The sequence below is a fragment of the Pseudoliparis swirei genome, chromosome 9, assembly GCF_029220125.1.
Source record: "Pseudoliparis swirei isolate HS2019 ecotype Mariana Trench chromosome 9, NWPU_hadal_v1, whole genome shotgun sequence".
Classification (NCBI taxonomy): domain Eukaryota; kingdom Metazoa; phylum Chordata; class Actinopteri; order Perciformes; family Liparidae; genus Pseudoliparis; species Pseudoliparis swirei.
This window is the reverse complement of record NC_079396.1, coordinates 14326815-14348310: the sequence shown is the minus strand read 5'-3', so window position 1 is coordinate 14348310 and position 21496 is coordinate 14326815. Positions and strand designations below refer to the sequence as shown.

At 40.1% G+C, this 21496-nt stretch overlaps 3 protein-coding genes across 7 annotated transcripts; 2 read left to right on the top strand and 1 right to left on the bottom strand.

Moving 5' to 3' along the window:
* The first annotated feature begins 4918 nt into the window (after positions 1-4918).
* On the top strand, positions 4919-8897 carry nfe2 (nuclear factor, erythroid 2). 2 transcript variants are annotated; one of them, XM_056422105.1, is made up of 4 exons: positions 4919-5082; positions 6739-6817; positions 6914-7051; positions 7589-8897. In XM_056422105.1, the coding sequence occupies exons 2-4, from the start codon at positions 6770-6772 to the stop codon at positions 8849-8851; spliced, it is 1449 nt and encodes a 482-aa protein (XP_056278080.1). In that variant the 5' UTR covers positions 4919-5082; positions 6739-6769; the 3' UTR covers positions 8852-8897. The 2 variants fall into 2 exon arrangements, with proteins under 2 accessions (XP_056278080.1, XP_056278079.1); XM_056422104.1 differs by having other exon boundaries at positions 6691-6817.
* A 104-nt stretch (positions 8898-9001) lies between these two features.
* On the bottom strand, positions 9002-12876 carry hnrnpa1b (heterogeneous nuclear ribonucleoprotein A1b). Of its 4 annotated transcripts, none has more exons than XR_008832718.1 (12): positions 12771-12876; positions 12118-12234; positions 11894-12040; positions 11579-11789; positions 11412-11495; positions 11237-11311; positions 11067-11135; positions 10824-10997; positions 10579-10737; positions 10372-10500; positions 9178-10213; positions 9002-9088 (listed from the first exon to the last, which is right to left on the bottom strand). XR_008832718.1 is itself a non-coding variant. In XM_056422106.1 (11 exons), exons 1-10 carry the CDS (start codon positions 12780-12782, stop codon positions 10376-10378), a joined length of 1173 nt encoding a protein of 390 aa, XP_056278081.1. In that variant the 5' UTR covers positions 12783-12876; the 3' UTR covers positions 9002-10213; positions 10372-10375. The 4 variants fall into 4 exon arrangements, 2 of the variants coding, with proteins under 2 accessions (XP_056278081.1, XP_056278082.1); XR_008832719.1 differs by having other exon boundaries at positions 9178-9228; XM_056422106.1 differs by having other exon boundaries at positions 9002-10213.
* Positions 12877-13421: 545 nt separating this feature from the next.
* Positions 13422-20706, top strand: cbx5 (chromobox homolog 5 (HP1 alpha homolog, Drosophila)). The gene is made up of 5 exons (XM_056422108.1): positions 13422-13594; positions 14078-14259; positions 14822-15071; positions 16036-16136; positions 19365-20706. Exons 2-5 carry the CDS (start codon positions 14129-14131, stop codon positions 19504-19506), a joined length of 624 nt encoding a protein of 207 aa, XP_056278083.1. The 5' UTR covers positions 13422-13594; positions 14078-14128; the 3' UTR covers positions 19507-20706.
* The last annotated feature ends 790 nt before the right edge of the window (positions 20707-21496 follow it).

Genomic DNA, 21496 nt, shown 5'->3' with positions numbered 1-21496 from the left:
GTAACACATTTTGTTTTGCTAATGTCCAGTGAGTAAAGTCCAACATTGTATGCAACGGTTAGTCGGTCTTCTGCTCGTCTTCTGTAAATTAGCATTTCAGCTATCCCCGCAAACCTTTTCCTTCTATCATCAATGTAAAACATCATGTTATTTGTTCTGTAATTATCGGATGTCAATCCCTAGGAATAAAGCCTATATGAACTCTTTTATTAATATTCGTATGAACTACAGAAAGCTATTGAGGTTATTCTATATTCTTCTTATATTATTATATATTATAAACCAAAACATTCTCATTATTGACCGACTATTTAACACTTTTTTTTCATTGTGCCGCATGGTAACCACAGCAAAATCCTCTTATTTACAAGCCTTGTTAGCTTGCTTGTACTCATCAACATCTTTTTTTCAGGATCCTCCTACATTTGACCAACACCAATAATCATAGTTGCCACTTCTGGGAAACATCTGGAAAACCAAGCTGATGGGGATTTCCCTGTATCTCACTCCATGAATGACATCACTGTTTGGCCTTACTGTAAGATATTTATGGGCTTGAGTTTGAAATAATACGGGAATATGAAGGCCTACAGCTTTTAAGCAAGTGGTGCACAGCTGTTATTTAACTGCACACAGTGATGGGGAAAAGCTACAAACTATGTTGACATGCATTCATAACACCACCATTGCGGTCTTGCGGACAACCATAAAATGTTGCAATACTGCACTATGCTTACACAATTCAGCCACTAAGATTTCAAAATGTACCTGACCGGAGAGGAAACAGTATGCTGCCTTGAACTTGCTCACATTTAGGCTCTGTAGGTTAAAAGATTCTCAGATGTCATTGTTTTGCCATCTCCTTTTAAAAGTCACACACATTCGTACCTGATAATCACAGTTTTGATTATCCTGGGAGAGTTTGTGATGGGGATGATTGAAAGTTGAATGACAAATCAACATGTATGATAAATTAAAATGCAAAATGACTGGCCTATGTAAAATGCTGCTGGCTTAAAAAGTTAATTATACTAATGATTCTTTTAAACAAGTTGTGTTTACCTACACTTCATAGTCGAAGGACCTTGAATAATAAATTATGAATGAAGCAAACATCTTCAAAGCATGATGTGAGGAAACTGTGACTATAATGTGGCCTAAAGTTTAGCAAATATTAACCATGTATTACTGGTTCTGTCTAATTCTTACAAAGATTAACAACTAGAAATAAATAACAGCAATAGATAGAGAACTTAAGTAATGTGCTGCTCCCATTTTCTCAGCTTTATGCCAGTAACCACAGCAGTAGCAGTTCCCCTCCGAAGAACCAAGTGCTACTTTTATCAGTATTAAGCAGAGCTTCCGCCAACCAACATCCTCCTTTCCTTACCATCCCTCTCTGTGTCTGTATTACCCACCAGACTTGACGTTCACTGACTATATATATACTCTCTCTCTCTCTCTCTCTCTCTCTCGCTATATATATATATATATATGTATATATTATATACATATATATATACAAAATAAATGTATATTCCTCGTTTGTTTGTGAAAACATTCATTCTTTGGCAATAAACCTGTTTCTGATTCTGATTCTGATTCTGATTCTGATTCTGATATGCACATTGTGTATATACACATGCACATAAACAATGTCATTTTCTTATTGTAATTTTATTTTTACAATACCAGTAATATAATATGGAAATGGTTAATACAAAACAGAAGGGTGAACATAATCTAAAGATAATTAAGAAATACAGTAGTTGTTACAAAACATTATCTTAATCTAAACATCTTGAGATAAGCACACGTCTTATTGAGACATTCAGAATAATGATGCGGCATCTTCAGGTTCCTCATTTGGTTTCAGATAGTGATAAGAGGCAGACGTTTTAAGGAACAACAATGGAAAGGTTATCTCTGAATCCCATCATAATCTACAGTTGCTCTGAGGAATGTGTCCTATAAATCATTTCACATTCTGCTCATTTTAAAAAGATAACAGAAATGTACAAACTAGAATGAACATCTTAATATTGTCGACAATAGAATCAGGAAATAATGTGAAATTGGATATGAGCATCTACATACAACCCTTTCCAGTTGACTATCACAATAAACAATTGCACATATTACAATTTGTATTTCTTTTATTAGTGTCAGTGTTGTTTTTATTGAAGTCAAATATCAACAATATCAAAACAAAGTAAAATGTCACTATTCTTTACATTTCAGATAGTTTATCAGTAAAGAGGAGTAAAGAAATAATACTCCATCTGCCCTCTTTTTTTGTCTTTTTCTCAGAAGCTGAGTTAAAAAATATCCCCTTTTTGATACCAATACCCAAGCCACACATTCATTTTGTTTGAGAAGTGGTTTTCCAGTTAATGTCAGTTACAGCCTTTTGAATATTAAAACAAAACCAAAGATGCCCCATTTCTTCATCTTTAATAAACAAATAAAATGCTACGGAAACATCAGGACACAGAGAGGAGGTGCGGAACAACCAAGAGGACAAACAGGTTTAATGCTTATTCTCAAATTTAACACACCCTAGTATAAAACTCAGTGGTCGTTAAGATGATTGAAGCCAAAGTGAGTCAACTGTGGGCAGTCTCCAGCAAACATGTCCGGTCTATTTTGGACCTAAAGTTGTTCGTATGGCATCGCACAGCAAGAAAAGGCTGACAGCCCTGAGAGGTTCACGTAAGCTGGAAAGCAGAGACGTTAAAGACTAATTGAAGCAAACAAACACAAACAGGGAAAATGGGCGTAGACCTGGGAACTGTGTCCAGCTTCTAAACCATTGTGGTCACAGTAATAACAGGGTGCTCTTTGGCATGCTGTGGCAGTGGTTGAGGCAGGGGCTGGGTGCTAGGAACTTGGGTTGGGAAGTCCCTTCTTTGATTCCTGGTAGACGTTCACCTTTCTTGACTCCGTCAGCCACCTACTTTTTCCATCTTAGAACAATGGCTAAGAAAACATTGAAATGTACGTCTCTGTGGGATGTGATATTGTATTGGGTCAGACAAAACCCTCCATGTTCTCATGATTTTGCCTTACTGAAACTCCATTTTTCTTATTACAAGCCCTAAAATGTACATTTATTTCATAATAGAAAAGTCACGTGTCAGGTCAGTATTCAGAGCAAACATTCTAATGAAGTACTGCAACCGTACTTGTCCCCTCACTTTTATGTTTCTGTAAAATCCTAAAAACTAAACATTTTATTTGAACCACCAGTGTAATAGATGTTAAGATTAGCTTTGTCTTTTTTTAATGTAAAGAATGCTTCGGTGAATCACATAGGTTTTTTATAAAACCACCATAAAAACTGTTGAATCTTCTCTACATGTTCCCTTTATTATTGTATATATTTGAACTTATCTCATGTGTTATTAATAAAGAGGGTGAACCCCATTAATAAATTATTTTGTATGAATAATGTATTGAAAGTGTGCATATGTACGTTTATAGGAGATTCTTGAGTTGTTGTTTTTCTTCGATTGAGCTGTGTAAAAAAGTTATTCACCAACTGCTATTCAAGGAAGAAAGTGATTGTGACATCTGTTTTCAGCTTTGCATTTCTGAGTAAAAGAAATGATATGCAGTTTGATGCTTCTATCCACTGCTTACATTTGCATCTGCAGTTTAATGTGCAAATGACTGACCAGATATCCCTTGTATGCAAATTCTACAAACATGCATTTGCATCTGCTTATACGAAGAAGACTAATATATACTATGCAAAGCTGTGGCTTATGTTGTTGTCACATAGGCAGACTTAAAGGACGTATATTTCAGCACATCCATCAGGTGATTTTATCAACAAATGCTGTTAAATGTTTTACCTATCCACTATGTTGTACACATTTCACACAGCAGGGGCTATTTTCCAAAGCATGGAATGTCTTGAATATTTCACGGGATGCCGATTAGTTCCAAAAGCATCATTGTCGCCGTAAGACAGGCTGCTGCCATCTATCACTGTGCATAAAGAGACATTGCTCTATGGAGCCATAACTTAGTAACATCTCTACTATCAGCAAATGTGTGAAAGCTGTTGCACAATAGAGTTCCACACAACACGTTGTCTTTGTGAGTTCACTGCTCACTGTACTTCCGATCAGGGCAATGAGGGGATTTTTCCGTGAGGGATTTTAATGGTCACTTGCTATGTAAGACACGCTCCCCTCCATTCTCCCCCTGCTCCTCTCTCTCCCTTGGCGGTTGCTCTGCCAGATAGAGGAACAATGTAGTCTTTCTTACCTGTCGGAGGGTGTACATTCCATCTCTGCTAAACTAAGTCTCAATCCTGCCTCCGACCCACTCCTGCTTGAACAGGGCCCTCACAGCAATGCCAGCTCCAGGTGCTCCACATCACACTCCTCATACCTTTCCTTTTGGAGGATTTGAAAGGACACAGTTCTTGTACGGTTTGGCCAGGACAGAGGCAAACATCCGGCTACTTTTCAATCACTTGTATTTTGTGTTTTTATCCGACTGTTTAATGTGTATAGTTACGTCATTTAAATCAAAATTGTATATATTTTTTGGGATTGTTTTTGTCAACATCTGCCTACCTTAGTGTGGACTGACATTATTGTCATGGTGTGTGTCAGACTGTTGGTTTATGGTTTGTCATGTGGGCAAAAGGGAAATTTGGAAGTTGAGGTGCAAGTGTGCTATTAAGGATACAAGAGTGTAAAAAAAAAAAAAGGTGGTGTGGGTGCTTTACAGGAAGATTGTGTTTGTCTGCACAGAGCCATCCCATTTATGCCGGTGGCTGAGTAGTTGAACAGAGACAGAGAGAGAGAGAGAGAGAGAGAGAGAGAGAGAGAGAGAGAGAGAGAGAGAGAGAGAGAGAGAGACAGTTGAAGCAGAGAAAGAGCAAAAGGCCTTCTGTGTTTTACTTTAGAAGTCAGCAACACCACATCATCTGTGAAAAAGAACAGATTCTCCTTTTGTTCACTTATTTATTTTCTGACCACCAGGATTGTACTTCACATCTGACGTTCTTTTTATTTTTATTTTTTTAACTCATCACCTGTTGAGGAAGCAGAGAATGCTGGCCAGGTATGTTCATTCACATCATCCTTTTACTGATTTGTCAGATATTGTCTCTTGTAAAGCTACTGCATACTGAGAGAGTACAATGTTCACACTTAAATTAAATCTATATTTAAGATGTATCACTTCAGTAGGGTGATATTACACATAATTATATAACAAAGTGAGCTACTGAACTATTGTAATACAATTTTTGCTAAAGCTTCCAAGCATTTAAATTGTAAAGAATAGAGTTGAAGTGAAAACACAGAGAAAGATATCTTGCTACATTACATTTTTAGCGAAGTTTTATCCTGCTGAGTTAATTTGACTTTTGACTTTAAACTGACTGAACCATGCAGTGAGTTTTGAGTGAATTATGATTTCTTACAGTAAAGGAAACAACCTAAATAAACTGACCACAAACACAACGCTGGTTGTAGCAGGATATAAATAACCCTATACAGTATGTTTCAGATCCTTTAAAAAATAATTCATGACATGACAGCAACTTACAGGCAGGTGATATAATATGCAATATCACACATTTTATGCACACATTGGTTTTGACGGTCAAGAGGAAAGTAGACGTGTGTTTTAAATCTTTAATTAAAAGAGAGAAAACACATTTGTTTGTCAATTCCACCATTATTAAGTAGAAAGAATGACTTGTAAATTACATGTATTGGACTAAAACACACCCCATTTTGCAACGGTCTAACTCATTGAACCAGGGGTGTTCTCGGTGACACCGCAGCCTGATGACCTGTTGTTTGGTATTCCACTTCAATTAGCCTGACTTTGATTACTCTTTTTGAATCATCAGAAAACTCTAACTTCAAAAGTACCATCCAACTCTCCAATGTGTCATAACCACAAAGTAGTTACTGCATTATTGTCAGTGGAGAAGCATAAGGCGGCCACTTCAGGAGATCACATTTATTGCCGGGAAGATTATTTTTAAAACATATTTATGAAATTAACATATTGCTTAAAATAAGATATTCGAGTTAATAAAGCGGCCTTCCAAAAAGTTGAGATTAAAAGCCACTCTTAGGTTTCTCTCTGAAATTTAGTTTAAATCATATAAACTAGAAGATTCAGGATAAAAACAAGAGTGTACAGTAAAATGCATTTCAAAGTGATTCAGTGGGCACTTCCCTGTTGGTGTTTAGGCAGCTGTTTCAATTGTGTGTTGAAAACACACAATTTAAATTCAATGTAAATTCTCATTGTATGTTTTCAACTCAAGTGGAATATTTCCAAAATTCGAAAAGACAAGTTGGAGATGCAAAGACTTTAAAATAACAGCTCCTGACTGAGCTTAACCAAAAGGGGTTAAAGATTACTGCCAACATGCAAGACGTACACCAAATTTTCCAAAACAGCCATCAGGCCCCAGTGTGTCTTTTGGAGAGCGCTGTTTTCCCGCAGATTGTGTTATCAGGGGTCGGCATAGCTGCACCCGGGACAGCTGCTGGGAGGAGTTAAATCAACTGAACTGAACCCTTCATGTGCTCCAAAAGAACCGACAGAACACCCAGTCATTTATTGAAATGTGTGTGAACGCATGGTGTGACTTCATGGCTCTCAGATGACACATGATCTTTTTATTTCTTCTTCCTGATGTCTCAGAGTTTATATGCTGGAAAGGAATAACTCTCTGGTCTGTGTCTTTGCAAGGTTGATCTTTTACAACGAAAACTTGTCCTGAATGTGTTCCACGGCCAACTATGTTCACCCTCTGAGGAGAACCTGTGAGGTAGGTCTGTCTATGAGCTGGGAAAACAGAAACCACCACAAATAATTAAACCTAACACTTATAAATGAGATTATAATTGTCTTTTCATATCATAAGGTGTTAGCCACTCCAGGCAGGCTGTGTGGGGGAGTGTCCATGTCCAATAATTTTTCTGGAGCCAGGTCTCATGGAGCTCCTCAGGACACAGAGATGGATGTTGCTTGGCAGGAGCTGATGGCCATCACAGAGCTGCAGGTAACTCTTCAGCACTGACTGTGTAAAAGAAAACTCATTCTATTTATTTTTATTTGCAAACTCATACTGTTGCGTGTCTTTTCCCAGAAATGTTATCACAATATCTTGCTGTGTTATCAAGCAGAAGCAGTTGATTTAAACAAATTACTAAATTGAATAGGTTTAATAAATAAATGCATCCTCTTTTCCCGTGTTGCCAACTGTTGAAAAACCAATACTCAGCTGAGGAAGGCAACAATGGCCCATTTGAATGATGGCAGGATGAAGAGATTGTGAGAGGGGGCAAGTGCTGCATGTTGCTCGCGGCCCCCTGCACCGCACAATAGCCATCTGTTTCCAGGTGAAACCTGATCACATCTATGAGAGCCCATAGGCTATGGGTGGCATGTTGGAGAGGGGGCAAACTGTAGAGATACAGATGAAATGTGAAAAATACACAGTTCCACGAATTAATTCAGCGTTCTTATGACTTTTATTGGTGATATTTTGACATGTAATACACACCTGTACTTTATAACAGAGTTGTTTTTGTTGCAGGAGTTTGAAGTCTCCAGTGCAGGCTCCTATGAAACGGCACCGTACCAAACCATGGAGCCCATGGTCCCGATGGGAGGAGACGAGATGGCTCAGTCCCATTCTGAAACTCCTCCTGTGGTTTATGGGCTCAGCACTGCTGACGCTTACAATGGATGTTACCTTCAAGAGGTGCCTGTCCGTCACAGTGTCAGCAGCCACGCCGAGGCAGTGTACGGACACTCGGATTCTCAACTCAATCAAAGAATGCACCCCATCTCTTCTCACTCACAGCCCTCGCACGTGGCTCCGAGGGAACAAATGAACATGTTCGGTACCAACCAAGGGCACAGGCGGGTCAACGCTGGTCTCTCGCAGGATCTACGTCGGCACATGCTGTGGACTACACATGGACAAAGCTCACACGCTCGCCCAGCTGATGATCTGGAGTCGGACTCTGGTCTGTCTCTGGGTTCTAGTCCTCCGCTGGCCTCTCCAGATAATCCTGTGAGCGGCGCACCAGGTTGCAAGAGTGTGACATATAGTGACGGAGAACCAGACAGCATGGGTGACCACGCCAGAAGAGCACACACCCATTACTCAATGGACTACCAGAGTCAAGCGCACTCATATTCACACCCAGGTGCACAGCAATCTTATTTTTCAACCCAACCAACTTTATCTCAACCTAGTGCTGCGAGTCTGTCAATGAAACCGGATCCGACCTCTCTGAGCAACCTGCACATCGACTCTGGAGAGTCCAGCAGAGGGAGCTCACAATATAGCATGTATGCAAAACCACAAGGAAGTATCTCAGCCCCAGCTTCAATCAGCAGAGATGAGCGGCAGGCCGTGTCTTTGAAGATTCCCTTCCAAATGGAGAAGATCATCAATCTACCCGTGGACGACTTCAATGAGCTCCTGACGCAGTATACTCTGACGGATACTCAACTGGCACTGGTCAGGGACATTAGACGGAGAGGGAAGAACAAGGTGGCAGCTCAGAACTGCAGGAAGAGGAAGCTCGAGAGCATAATTCACCTTGAAAGAGAACTGCAGCAGCTGCAGGCCCAGAGAGAGCACCTCGCACAGCAAAGAGCAGAGTTCAAGCGCAGCTTGGCTTTTATTCAATGTCACCTTACAGGCCTTTATTCAGAAGTATTTTCTCACTTGAGAGATGAGGATGGACAACCATACTCAATAGATGAATATGCTCTACAACAGACACCTGATGGTAAAATGTATTTGGTACCTCATGCAATGATGCAAAAGAGAGAGCAATGCTGATTTTTGGACAGTCGTGATCTAATTTCCTTATGAAAGACTGCCGGATTGTGCCAAACAAAACTATACCAACTGAAAGTTAAATATAAAACTTGCCATACATGCATCATTGGTCACTTTTCACCCTTACAATTAATTGACACCACACCAGAGTTCTTTATAAAAAAGTTTATTATATAAATAAATAGACACTGCACAGCAGTCTTATAAAAAAAGTACCCGCCAGATTGTTCAGGAAACCTGTAAAAAAAAAAAAAGAGAAACAAAGGAGATGTTAAATAAAGCAAAACATTTTCAGAAAAAAAAACAATGGTTTTATATGATTGTACCTGATTTAGCCATTGTCACTGAAATGGTCAGGTTTTGAAGACCAGGGGTTCCTGTAAAGCAGAAACACCAATTACGCAAAGCACCTCTTTTACAAAAAGAAAATAATTTTTGTTCGCTGCATGCAATAATGTTGTTGGGCCTCTATGCACAATTATGAGGCCAATTTTACCAGTCCACATTGGTGTATGTCATAATAAAACTTGTTTGCACAAATATATGTAATGTAATTACTGGGCTACACAACTTACTACCAGCTACATGACAAAATCAAGACATACTATCAGTAGTTGAGAAGTCTGGTCTTACCTACAGAAAGCACATAAGCCTTGTGAAGCTGCTGCCTGCTAGCCTCAGGCTTCTGTTCTCACTCTCCCCTGCTTCAATGATCCTGGCGGTGGTTTTGCTACTTCTCTCCCTCAGCTGGCTTCCATGACTAGCCTCAAAGACTTTGCATGTAGCCTAGCATCCTCCAGTTGATCTTTGCAGAACTCAGGGTAGTCTGTACCAAGTGGTGGGCTCTTTATGATGGAAGTATTTATGCACCACATCTCATTCCTCAACCAGTATTGTAAATACACTTACTCATGACGTGTACGGTGAATAGCGCGGGGCTTCTCACACACATGTTTTTTTTCTGCTCACATGAAAAATGTCCCTGATCCCACAATGTGCAGCATCTAATAGTGTACCCTCCCTTTCCCAAACCACTCAAGAGGCTAACAAGTCTTTGTAAAAAAACTGAAGTTTGTTTATTTCAGCTTGATTGGATGCAGTTACAAATAAAAACCAGACTTTAAAGAAAAACAATCTACATAAAACCTCATTGGAATGCTTGCTTTCCCAAAAACAGTTGATGAAAAAACACAAAACGTTTAAATGAAGACCCTCCATGATTTATCTACTGTACATCTCTTCTTGCAGCAGCCGTAACCTGCCACAACTGTTTGGCTGAGCAGATTTAGGAGGTAAACCTGCAGCTGCCCTGTCAATTCGCTTGCTCTCCTCTCCTTGCTCTCCTCTCCTAAGTACTCAGTCCTGTTGAACAATACGGAACATCATTGTTAACTGTGCACTGACTTCATATGACCTGACATCCAGAGTGATTTATAAAAATGTTAATCTACACTTTACGAGTCCCTGCAACTACAAACTCTGGTTTTATGAAAAGATCAGACATGCCAATGAGTACTTACCACTTCAAAAACGTCCAGAACGGCCATATCCACCAGTGTTTGAGCCCCCTCCATAGCTGCTGCTGCCGCCACTGCTTCCACCACCACCACCACTACCACCACCACCACCACCACTACCACCTCCTCCTCCTGAGAACAAAGGCACTCTTAGCTTACAGAAACTATGCCAAATGATTTACACCCCAACATTGTCATCTTCCTGCTTACCGAAGTTCCTGCTAACTCCACCGCTGCCGCCGCCACCACCACCAAAGTTGTTCTTCATTGGGCCGAAATTGGAGGCTTGGGGGTCATAGTGGCCCATGTTGTTGTAGTTATTTCCTCCTCCGCCGCCGCCCCCGCTGCTTCCACCTCCACTACAGTTACCTGAGAGAATTTACATGCAGACCAACAGCGTAAGTAAATAAAATCTGAACACACTGAAGTTGGTTAAGGGGAGCTAAGACACTTACCATAGCCGTTGCTTTCATAGGCACTTCCTCCATAACCTCCGCCGCCGCCTCCTCCTCCACCACCGCTGCCACCGCCTCCTCCTCCCTGGTTGTAACCTTGGTTATATCCTCGGTTGCCACTATTGTTATATCCCCCAGGACCGCTGGGACCACCACCACCACCGCCGCCATATCCTAGAGCATAATTATTTTTAGTACACAAACTTTAAAATAAGGCCTGCGCTGAAATAATTGCCTACTTACCACCACCCCCGCCACCGCCATCACCTCCATTGCAATTGTAAGGACTGTCTCCATATCTACCCCTGCTTCCTGAAAGAGGCAAATACTAAAAGTTAGACTTCAGAGGGCATATATTATAATGGTGCTATTAAACGTAATATTATGTCGCCCCACCATTAAAGAACTCTTACCTTGATTGAAACCTCTGTCATATTCATAAGGCCTTCCACCACCACCGCTGCTGCTGCTGCTGCTGCTGCTGCGTCCTAAACAATAACATATTCATTACTTCTGGAATAGTGTCAAACTGCCGCTGTTTTAAAACTACTGACATGAAATTTGAATTAAAGAGTTTACATCTCATACCCATTCCTGTAGTCTGCATTTCCTGCCTTGTAAGAGCCTTCCTCACCTCACAGTTGTGAGAGTGGATTGTGTGGTATTTTTGGACTGTGGGATGAAAGGCTAGTTAGTAGCTATTCGAGATGGTCAACCTGACAACATGCAGAAAAAACGAAAGCATTTGTACTTACTGACAATCCTGTCGACGGAGTCATGATCATCAAATGTCACAAAAGCAAAGCCCCTCTTCTTTCCAGTATTACGGTCAGTCATGATATCAATGACCTCTATTTTGCCAAATTGTGAGAAGTAATCTCGCAAGTGGGACTCCTCTGTATCTTCCTTGATGCCGCCAACAAATATCTTTTTCACTGTTACGTGGGCCCCTGGCCGGTTGGAGTCCTTTGACCAAAGATAATTGCCAGTTACTATCCATGCCTTTACTTGTAAAGTAATATTGATATTGATAACACATGATATTGTCAAAAGTATCAAATCCAACATACCTCCCGAGAAACTGCTCGTTTAGGTTCAACAACTCTTCCATCAACCTTGTGGGGGCGGGCAGACATGGCAGCATCAACTTCATCCACAGAAGAGTATGTAACGAAGCCAAAGCCCCTTGATCTCTTTGTGTTGGGATCCCTCATAACCTTAAGGAAGACATTTAAATTAGTCCCAGTGTCACTCACACATCACATATGCACACCACAATGTAAAACCAACTTACCACGCAGTCTGTAAGGCTCCCCCATTGCTCAAAATGAGCCCGCAGGCTTTCGTCTGTGGTCTCGAAGCTCAAGCCTCCAATGAACAGCTTGCGAAGCTGCTCCGGTTCACGTGGGACCTGACGTTTTATAGCGGACAAAGACGGACAGTAACGTCAGAGCACAATCACCAGCACCGAAAGGGCCGCTGGAAGCCAAGTCATTAACGTCTACATTCACAATGAAACTGCTTCAGTGTGAACAACGCGCTCAGCGTAAGGCCTCAACATGTATGAAGTAAATCTTGCGTCACATTTCAAAAATAGGGGCGCCGCCATTAACGTTACCGGACCGCGTCGGCGATATGGAGCATTTTTAGCGACAATTATACGCAAACACGGAACGCATGCAGGGTCAATGTAGTGCGTTTGAAGTTAAGAGTAGTGGTACTTAAGACGAGCGTTTTGGGAACATATTAAATGTCGTACATAGATGGCCGCAAGAACAAAAGCCCACGAGGCCCAGCTGCTAAAATGGCGGATTCACACGGCTGGATCTAACGCGAACTACAACACAAGACAATGCCTCGCCTGTTCGCTATGGCCTAAAATACACGTTTTTTAAGAAGCGGTGTATAGAAAAACGTAAAAAAATGTTTTCCCAATGCAATACTTACATCTTTCGACATGTTTGCAGACGAATCCTTGAAAACTCCTTGTGGACTGAGCGGAGAAAAGCGATCTGCGTCAGACGAGCCTGGTTCCTAAATGTAGAATACATAGCGAAGGAAACACCTCTTTCACGCAGCAATTGGTCGACAGTTCCCGCTGCAGTATGTCGTCTGCGTTGGCTGAATCTTGATTGGTCCAAACTCAATCAATCACAACAAACCACCAATCACGTGGCGGGAGGCGGTGCATTTCACAATCACGAGGAGAAAAAAATGGATGTTCAATGCCTGAAAGGATCCGAAGACAAATGTGTGAGATGTCGTGTATTGTGTGATGCTGTCTGGTCAGAAAACAAAAATGAATAAACAAGGCCACAAATGTACTGAGCAAATGCACCAAACATCACCATTCCGAAATTATTCCGATTGTTTACTTGTGGTTGCTGGTGTAGCTGCGCTTTTCTCGTTGGAGCACCGTCAGTACGCCTTTCACTACCTCAACATACACACGGTTATATCTTGCGTTTTATATCGTGGCACACATATCACAATAAACGTGTTCCAAACTTTGTCAGAAAAAAGTCATCGTCGTTGTAGGACCACATTCGCTTGGTAAATATGTAGGTCATCAGCTGACCTAGGGGCGGGTACCTTCATTGTGCGCTTTTACCGCGCGCTTTTTACGCACAGGCAAGCGCACAGCACCTTTATGCGATCCAGGCTATATGCTAAAATAGCTCCAGCGCTGGCCTCAAAGACCGCAGGTCCACAAAATAAACGCGTTATTGACGAAGTAAACTGGTCCGACCGTCGATCTACGCGTCCAAAGGGTAAGAAATGGAGAACACACCGAAGTGCTTCTTGCTGCTGCGTGTATCGTTCAAATAATTTCGATTTGCTATCGGTGTTAGCTTGTGTTAGCTCGTTGAGGCGTTAGCTTGCAGGCTAACATTACCTGCTTAACCAAGTTTGCCTTTCGTGCCCATTGTTTTGATAGTTGCTTCGTAAACAAATCCTCATATCTTAATTCCTGTGTGCACATATTGTGTTTTCTGACAACGCTATCGCGAGGGGGAAATCGCCGATATATATTTAGCCAGACTATTAGTTTAACGTTCGCATGCTGTCAGTGTGTCGTGCCTGTTGCAGATTAGAGTATCGTCAGTGAAATTAAATGTTTTTGTGCGACCGGAGCCCATTTCCCGCTAATTGGAGCGTGATTCGTGATCAACGTCATATGTGCGAATGTGTCGGCTGGAAAACATGATCCATTGTCTTTTTAACGGTCGCTTCTCCATCTATTTCTTGTACAGGAAAGTGTCATTGGCCTGCGACAGCGTAGTGTTCCACCAACAAATTTTGCTATGGGCAAAAAGTCTCGCGAAGAAGACTCCTCATCATCTGATGAGGAAGAGTATGTTGTGGAGAAGGTGCTGGACAGGAGAGTGGTGAAAGGCAGGGTCGAGTTCTTCCTGAAGTGGAAAGGATATTCAGAGTAAGTTGTTTTCTTGCCATTGTTGCCAAGCAGTCTTGCAAAGTTATTACTGTCTTTAGCCAAGCCTGCAGTGGCATTCACTGCCCTTTTGTTAAATTCAACATTCACATACACTCAGAAAGATCTGTTTATCTTACGCTGCCCGTAAGACGAGAAAATAATAGATAATGAAGATTAAAAGATGCTTCACAATGTTATGGACTAGGGCTAAGCGTTATATCAAAATATAAGATATATGATGTTTTCTGGTAGTTTTATAAATAATCTATAGGACGCTTGAGTAGTATCAATTTGACCAATATTAACACAATAGTTTCAACTGAAATTATTGAGAAACAAACACTATTTCTATCTATATACTGACTGTTTACATATATATTATGCACCCAGAAATAGAGTAATCAGACATTGTAGTCAACATTGTTGATTGAACTGATTTTGATCAGATCTTTCTGAGAAATTATACTCTTTGTGCGCTTGTTATCATTTCAGATGATGTAATTGTGTGTCTCTTTGATTTAATCACAACACGATTCTATTGAATGATGATGATCTTCTTCAGAAAACACAACACCTGGGAGCCAGAGAAGAATCTGGGTTGTCCTGAGCTTATTTCAGAATTCATGAAGACTTACAAGAAAAGCAGCAGCAGTGGTGGAAGCTCCACGCCTAGCAGTGGGGCCAGCAAATCAGTCACAGCCTCCTCGGGTCGCTCCAAAGACTCCAGTAGCTCAAAGAAGAGAAGCTCTGAAGATGAAGAGGACGAAGAGGAGGAGGAGGGTGGCAGTAAGCCCAAAAAGAAGAAGAAGGAGGTATGTAATATGTTGGTTTAGTAGCGTTATCATTTCCAACAAACGTGAGAAGTTGACGAAACGATAGCGTAGCTCTTGATTACAATGTTATTTCACAGCTGATAGGTGTACTTAACTTAGAAAAGAGAGAAACTGTGTTTCATGCATTTAAAAGGATCTGTATAGAAAAGAGTTTAGCTACAGATCCGGCACTTGTGCCATATAACAATATTCAAAATATAAGACAATATCTAATCTCACATCATGCCATCGATATATTCCCAGAATTTCAATAATCACTATTTTAACAGACAACAAAGTATAACCATCTGTATTATTTACAATCCAAATAATTTTGGCCCCAAAATAAGTCGATGTCCCCAAAGTGTTTCATGCCAGGGTAGACTGTCCTCTTCAATTTTGAATTTGTCTCGAAAAGAGCGAGTGACCCTCGATCATTATTGCACCAAAACAAACATTCTTTGCAATTAGGCTCTAAATAAAGTCTGTTCAGCTGATATTCCAATAATACGAACCCTTAGCTGACTGTTTACTTCTATAGTGACGTTTAAAGTTTCGCTTTGTTTAAGGAACACACCTGTTTATTTTCCAGCTTGTTACAGGATGCCTTATTGTGCACACATTTCACTTCTAGTTTCTGTTACCAATGACCACCACTGTTGCTCCGGGGGAACTTTTGTCTTGTCTCTGAATCTGTGTTTTGCAAACTTTTCATACGAAATAGCGTCTCTTCTTATGGAAGACTTTCTACAAACTAAAAGCATGACGGACAATTCAAAGATGTACAGTAGTCCTTTCAGCCGCCTGACTGTAAAGCCTGATGGTTTTGTTGCTGGTGAGCCCAAAGCTTTGAACGTCAGTGTGTCGGAATGCAATTGGGCTACAATCTAACGCTTGTTTGTAAAATACTACAGTCATTTTTGTATGCTACTAAAAACACATTTGATCTTTTCTTGTCCTTCAGGAAGACATTCTTGTTGCCCGTGGTTTTGAGAGAGGACTGGAGCCAGAGAAGATCATTGGAGCGACTGACTCATGTGGAGACCTAATGTTTCTTATGAAATGGTAAGTTTTGTTTACATAGTTTGGGCCCAATGCTGCAGTCTGAAATTAATCACATTTAAATAATGCAACATTGTTATTTAAAAGTTTTGTAATGCACAGGTACTAAGATGAGTAACTTTAAAGTTTTATCAAGGGCAGTCCCCCATTCAGGATGTGTAGAGTTGGCACTCAATGTAGATGCAGTTTCTAAGTATTCTTTAGTATATACATGTTTCAAATACCATGGGAGATTTGTTACATAAGCTTAGAAGTTCTGAACATCCTCCACATATTTTACAAATCAACACCGATTATAGTTTAAATAATGCAGCTTGTCAAGCAAGGTCTTACGTTTTAATTTGTGAAAATCTTCATGGTTGTTTCGATCCACAAATTCTATTCTGCTAATGAAAAACTGGTATACCGCTGGTTTCTGGGTATTGACCCGTTGGTGCTGCGGGTTAGTTGCCAGCCACGGATTCTATCTACTGCTGCTTGTGACCTGTGGCGTGATTCTTTTCAACGGCAGCTCTAAATGTGCCAAATTGCCACTGACGAATTACCCATTAGCAGCCCTAATAGCCGAGCGGTCCATTCGTATACAAACAGTACGCCACACCATAAAATGTAATGTCATTACATATTAACTAGATAGATGCATGTGTAGTACCTCGTCACTCATGCCCGACTAAGCAGCATTCGAGGGTGAGGCAGCAGTTGTACCCCAGATGAGTTGGTTTTTAAATGAATGCGTAAACAAATCTATGGGAATATACAAAGGAAAATGAATGTAATCACGGCGGATCCTAAACAGATTTCATCTGCCTCCTTTTCCTGGAAACATTATTTCTAATGATTTGTATCCGTTTTGATACATTATCTGACTCGCATAGTGAAAGGTAAAAAGCAAATACAAGACAGCACAAAGACAAGAAACCAGCTATCAAAGTAGTATCACCCAAATCAGATTCATTCTACACTTTAGATTTAAATGTGCACTGAAATATCATTTTTATCTGACTGACTGGTTGATGACAGTTTCATTCAAGTCGAGTGGTCCTTTCAGACGCAACATGACGGTGCTCTCACTGATATCTGAAAACAATTATTTCCAGGGGTGTGTCCTGCGCCACCGCTGCTTTTCATTCGTTGAGCAAAGCACAAGTGCATTGAGCCCAGCGGCGAACAACTCAAACCTGGTTCCGTCTAACAGGCCCTTAAAGTTGGGGAGATGAATTGAATGGCTGTATTTGGTACTTTTATAAAAGCAATCACAAAAAACGCTAAATGATAAAATCCCCGAAAAGTGAAACAAGTGAAATGTCACATCAAGAGAGATCATTAAAATGTGTGCAATGTATTACAATTGGGGCTGTGAAACGATTAAAAAATTTAGTCGGATTAATCACAGGTTTTTGTGGATTAATCATGATTAATCACATATTACCGATATTCTCGGTATATTTTGTGAGAACATAGAGATTTATGACAAAAGACGGATATATACATTCTTCTATACAATGGTGCTGCAACTCAGCAGTTATTTAGCAGTTTTCTTCCATATGGAACATTAATACATCTTCATCCTAAACAGAATGTTTAACCCTCCTGTTTCCTTTCGGGTCAATTTGACCCCATTCAATGTTTAATGTCGGTGTTCTTTGGGGTCAATTTGACCCCAGGCTGTTTTTCACTGTGTCAAACATACCAGAAATATCAACTTTTTTATTTATTTAAAGGGCTATTTAGGTAGTCAACAAACAAACATAAAGTACCTCACACTTAAACTTGGGAAGCAATATTAATTCTAATAATTTTCTGGAGGTTTTAATTGCTGGGGTCAAATTGACCCCGAGGGTAAAATATGTTCGTAAATGTAAAGGTAACAGGAGGGTTAAACAGAGCATTCTTCTCTTGTTTGTCAACCATTAACTCCACCATGATACAATCTAAAGGTGGACAGATTGACAAGTGACTTTTGTTTTGCTCGGTCCCGATGCGCGCACGGAGCTCTGTGGCGCGCGAGACGGAGATCGATAAGTGTTAACGCAACGCGTAGAGACAGAGATGACATGCTGCTGTGGAGATACGATCAACAACAGACGTTTAGTTTAATAAAAGAACAAAGACGTGCTCTAGAGAGCATGTCAGGGGGCGGGCCAATCTTTTTAATGTCATGCGATCTACCAACACTACGCCGCGATCGACTGGCAGGTCGCGATCGACGTGTTGAGACCCCTGATCTACAGGAAGTAAAAGTCGTAACAAGGTTTCCGTAGGTGAACCTGCGGAAGGATCATTACCGATGAACAGACCGTCTGCATGAGAGCGGACAGAGTTCAGATTGAAGTGGTGTTTTGGAAGCTCATTTTGCAAGTGACTTTTTTTTCGTCCCGACGACCAACAACAGACAGATTGGAAGCTCATTCTGCGCATGCGTTAAATGCGTAAAAAAAAAAAAACTAGTTAAACCTGTAATTGAATTAACTGAGTTAATGCGTTATTTTTCACAGCACTAATTACAATAACATACATTATGCAGAAAGTATGTGTTTCTGATGTACACTTGAATGACATACAGGACTGTCTCAGAAAATTAGAATATTGTGATAAAGTTCTTTATTTTCTGTAATGCAATTAAAAAAACAAAAATGTCATGCATTCTGGATTCATTACAAATCAACTGAAATATTGCAAGCCTTTTATTCTTTAATATTGCTGATTATGGCTTACAGCTTAAGAAAACTCAAATATCCTATCTCTAAATATTAGAATATCATGAAAAAGTATACTAGTAGGGTATTAAACAAATCACTTGAATTGTCTAATTAACTCGAAACACCTGCAAGGGTTTCCTGAGCCTTGACAAACACTCAGCTGTTATAAATCTTTTTTTTTACTTGGTCTGAGGAAATATTCAAATTTTATGAGATAGGATTTTAGAGTTTTCTTAAGCTGTAAGCCATAATCAGCAATATTAAAAGAATAAAAGGCTTGCAATATTTCAGTTGATTTGTAATGAATCCAGAATGCATGACATTTTTGTTTTTTTAATTGCATTACAGAAAATAAAGAACTTTATCACAATATTCTAATTTTCTGAGACAGTCCTGTATAACAATGTATTATTAGTTGCCAAGACAGAGGTACCACATGGATGTGAAAATGGAGTGTGTTATCTAACTTGTGCAGAGATGCACCTTTCTGAACACATTTTAAAGACGGGCTTTGGCTCTTCATCTCTTGCAGGAAAGACTCTGATGAGGCCGATCTTGTCCTCGCCAAAGAGGCCAATAATAAGTGCCCGCAGATCGTCATAGCCTTCTATGAGGAGCGTCTCACCTGGCACGAAGACAGTGACAAGAAGGAGAAGGATGCGGTCACAGCATGAGCGTGCATCACCTCAGGAGGAAGCCAAACCTCCTCAACTGCAGGGACAACCTTGAGTCAGACATTTTCACACCCAAACCTCCCATCTTTGCTCTTCACCATGTCCAACAAAGACAGCGAACATAGTCATGTTCTCTCCATCCATGCCCCAAAGGCCCCACAGTGCTGAGCAGGATCCATCAAAAAGGGGTGGGGGGGAAGCTGTAGCAGACATGGGTGACCTGCTGCTGGGGAGGGTTTCTGCGGTTCTGTCTTTGTATTCTTTACTTTCCCTTTTCCATGTCTTAACACAGCATATTTCAGTGCTTTCAGAACACGGTTGTGTCTGTAAGGTGTGTTGCATCCGTTGGCACATGTGGCCATTTGATAACATTCAGAAATAGTCCAGAGTTGGTAAAAGCTGTCTCAAATTTGCGCTTGTCCCGTGGCAGGCGCCCAACCCCCACCCTGTACAGGCAGTGCATCTCTTTGCTTTTACAGCCCTCTAACATCACTGAGGATTAAACTGTCGTATTAAATGTAAAGGAAGCAACCACCACAGTGCTTTCCTGACTGCATAATCACTTCCTTTTTAAAAAACTTTTTATCTCTTGTAGATTTTTCAGTTTGTCCTGTCTACCGGTACATAACTACGAAATGTGCAAACTTGCAGAAGACACCGGCCAATTGAGTCTTTATAATGTTGTGATGATATCCTTGTTCATTTTTTAAGAAATTGCCATTTGTATCTCTTTATTTCCAAGTTTGAACATGTAAACATTGTATGGTGTTATTATTATTTCTTTACCCTATCACTAGTTCAAGAAAAGGACAATAAAACATTTGCTCACTTCTGAACTTTTTTTTCTCCTTTTTTACAATTTTTTTTGGATTGCAGTGTTATCTTTGGACCAGTCTAATGTTCACAGGTTAGACAATCATCCCTCTATCCACATGAAATGAAACCAGCATCAATCATCCATCATTGGGGGCTGCCACCTTGTGGCTAAAAGGCGGACATCTTTTTGACCAAGTGACCAATATCTTTGACAAACCTGCAGTTTTAATGGTGTGCTGGAACTTGTTAGTTAGTGATACTCCGCTGAGATTTTTGTGTGTTTTGTGAGAAAAAAAAATCTACTCCGCAATTTGAGTATTTGTTGTTCATCATTGTATTGTTAATTTGAAACATTAAAACCAGTTTCTGATTGGATGATGCATATCCTTGGTTGGATTGTGATGAGTTATTTGATTATTCTTGGCCATACTTTTTTCAGATGTATGATGTTGCTTCCTGACAAGTGGAGATTAATTCTTGAACAAGATGGATGTTGATTTTTGGAGTTTGACCTGGTGTGTTCCAACATGGACTTTTTGGACCAATATCTTTGATTATTTTTTGGCTTTATTCAGCATTTTTAATGGAGACTATGACCTTCCCTTTCATACATACAAGACTTACATAATGTCCCTCAATATCAATGGTTTTGGTGGGTGTAATTCTTTCTCATTAAATATATTTATCCTTTTAGACCCTTGAGCACTGCTTTTTTTTTGCAGGTGCAGTTTTCTTTTAAAGTAGACTTTCCTGTATCAACTAAATGTTACAAATGTGTGTACAGTAACGCCCTTTAATAAATATTTTCACTGTTAAAACTGCTGTCAGTTGACTTGTTTTAATATGTCAAAGACATGTTTTGCAGATATAAAAACTATGGCAAACCCAACCATATGTTATTTGTGTACAGATTGTAACGCCCTCTGAGGCAAATTCATAATTTGCTATATTGGGCTATATAAAATAAACTGATTTGAAAATGTAATCATGGGTAAATAGTAAAAAGCAATTAGTCTCAAATCCAACATCAAAGCTGTTAAATGTGGACTTTGTCAAAATTAGACATTTGAATGTTTTCTTTGTTGAAGAAAATGTTTAAAGAGCATCAGACACTCATCCTGCAGATGGCGCTATGGGACAACACCAATGCAAAAGTCATAACTCAATTTTTATG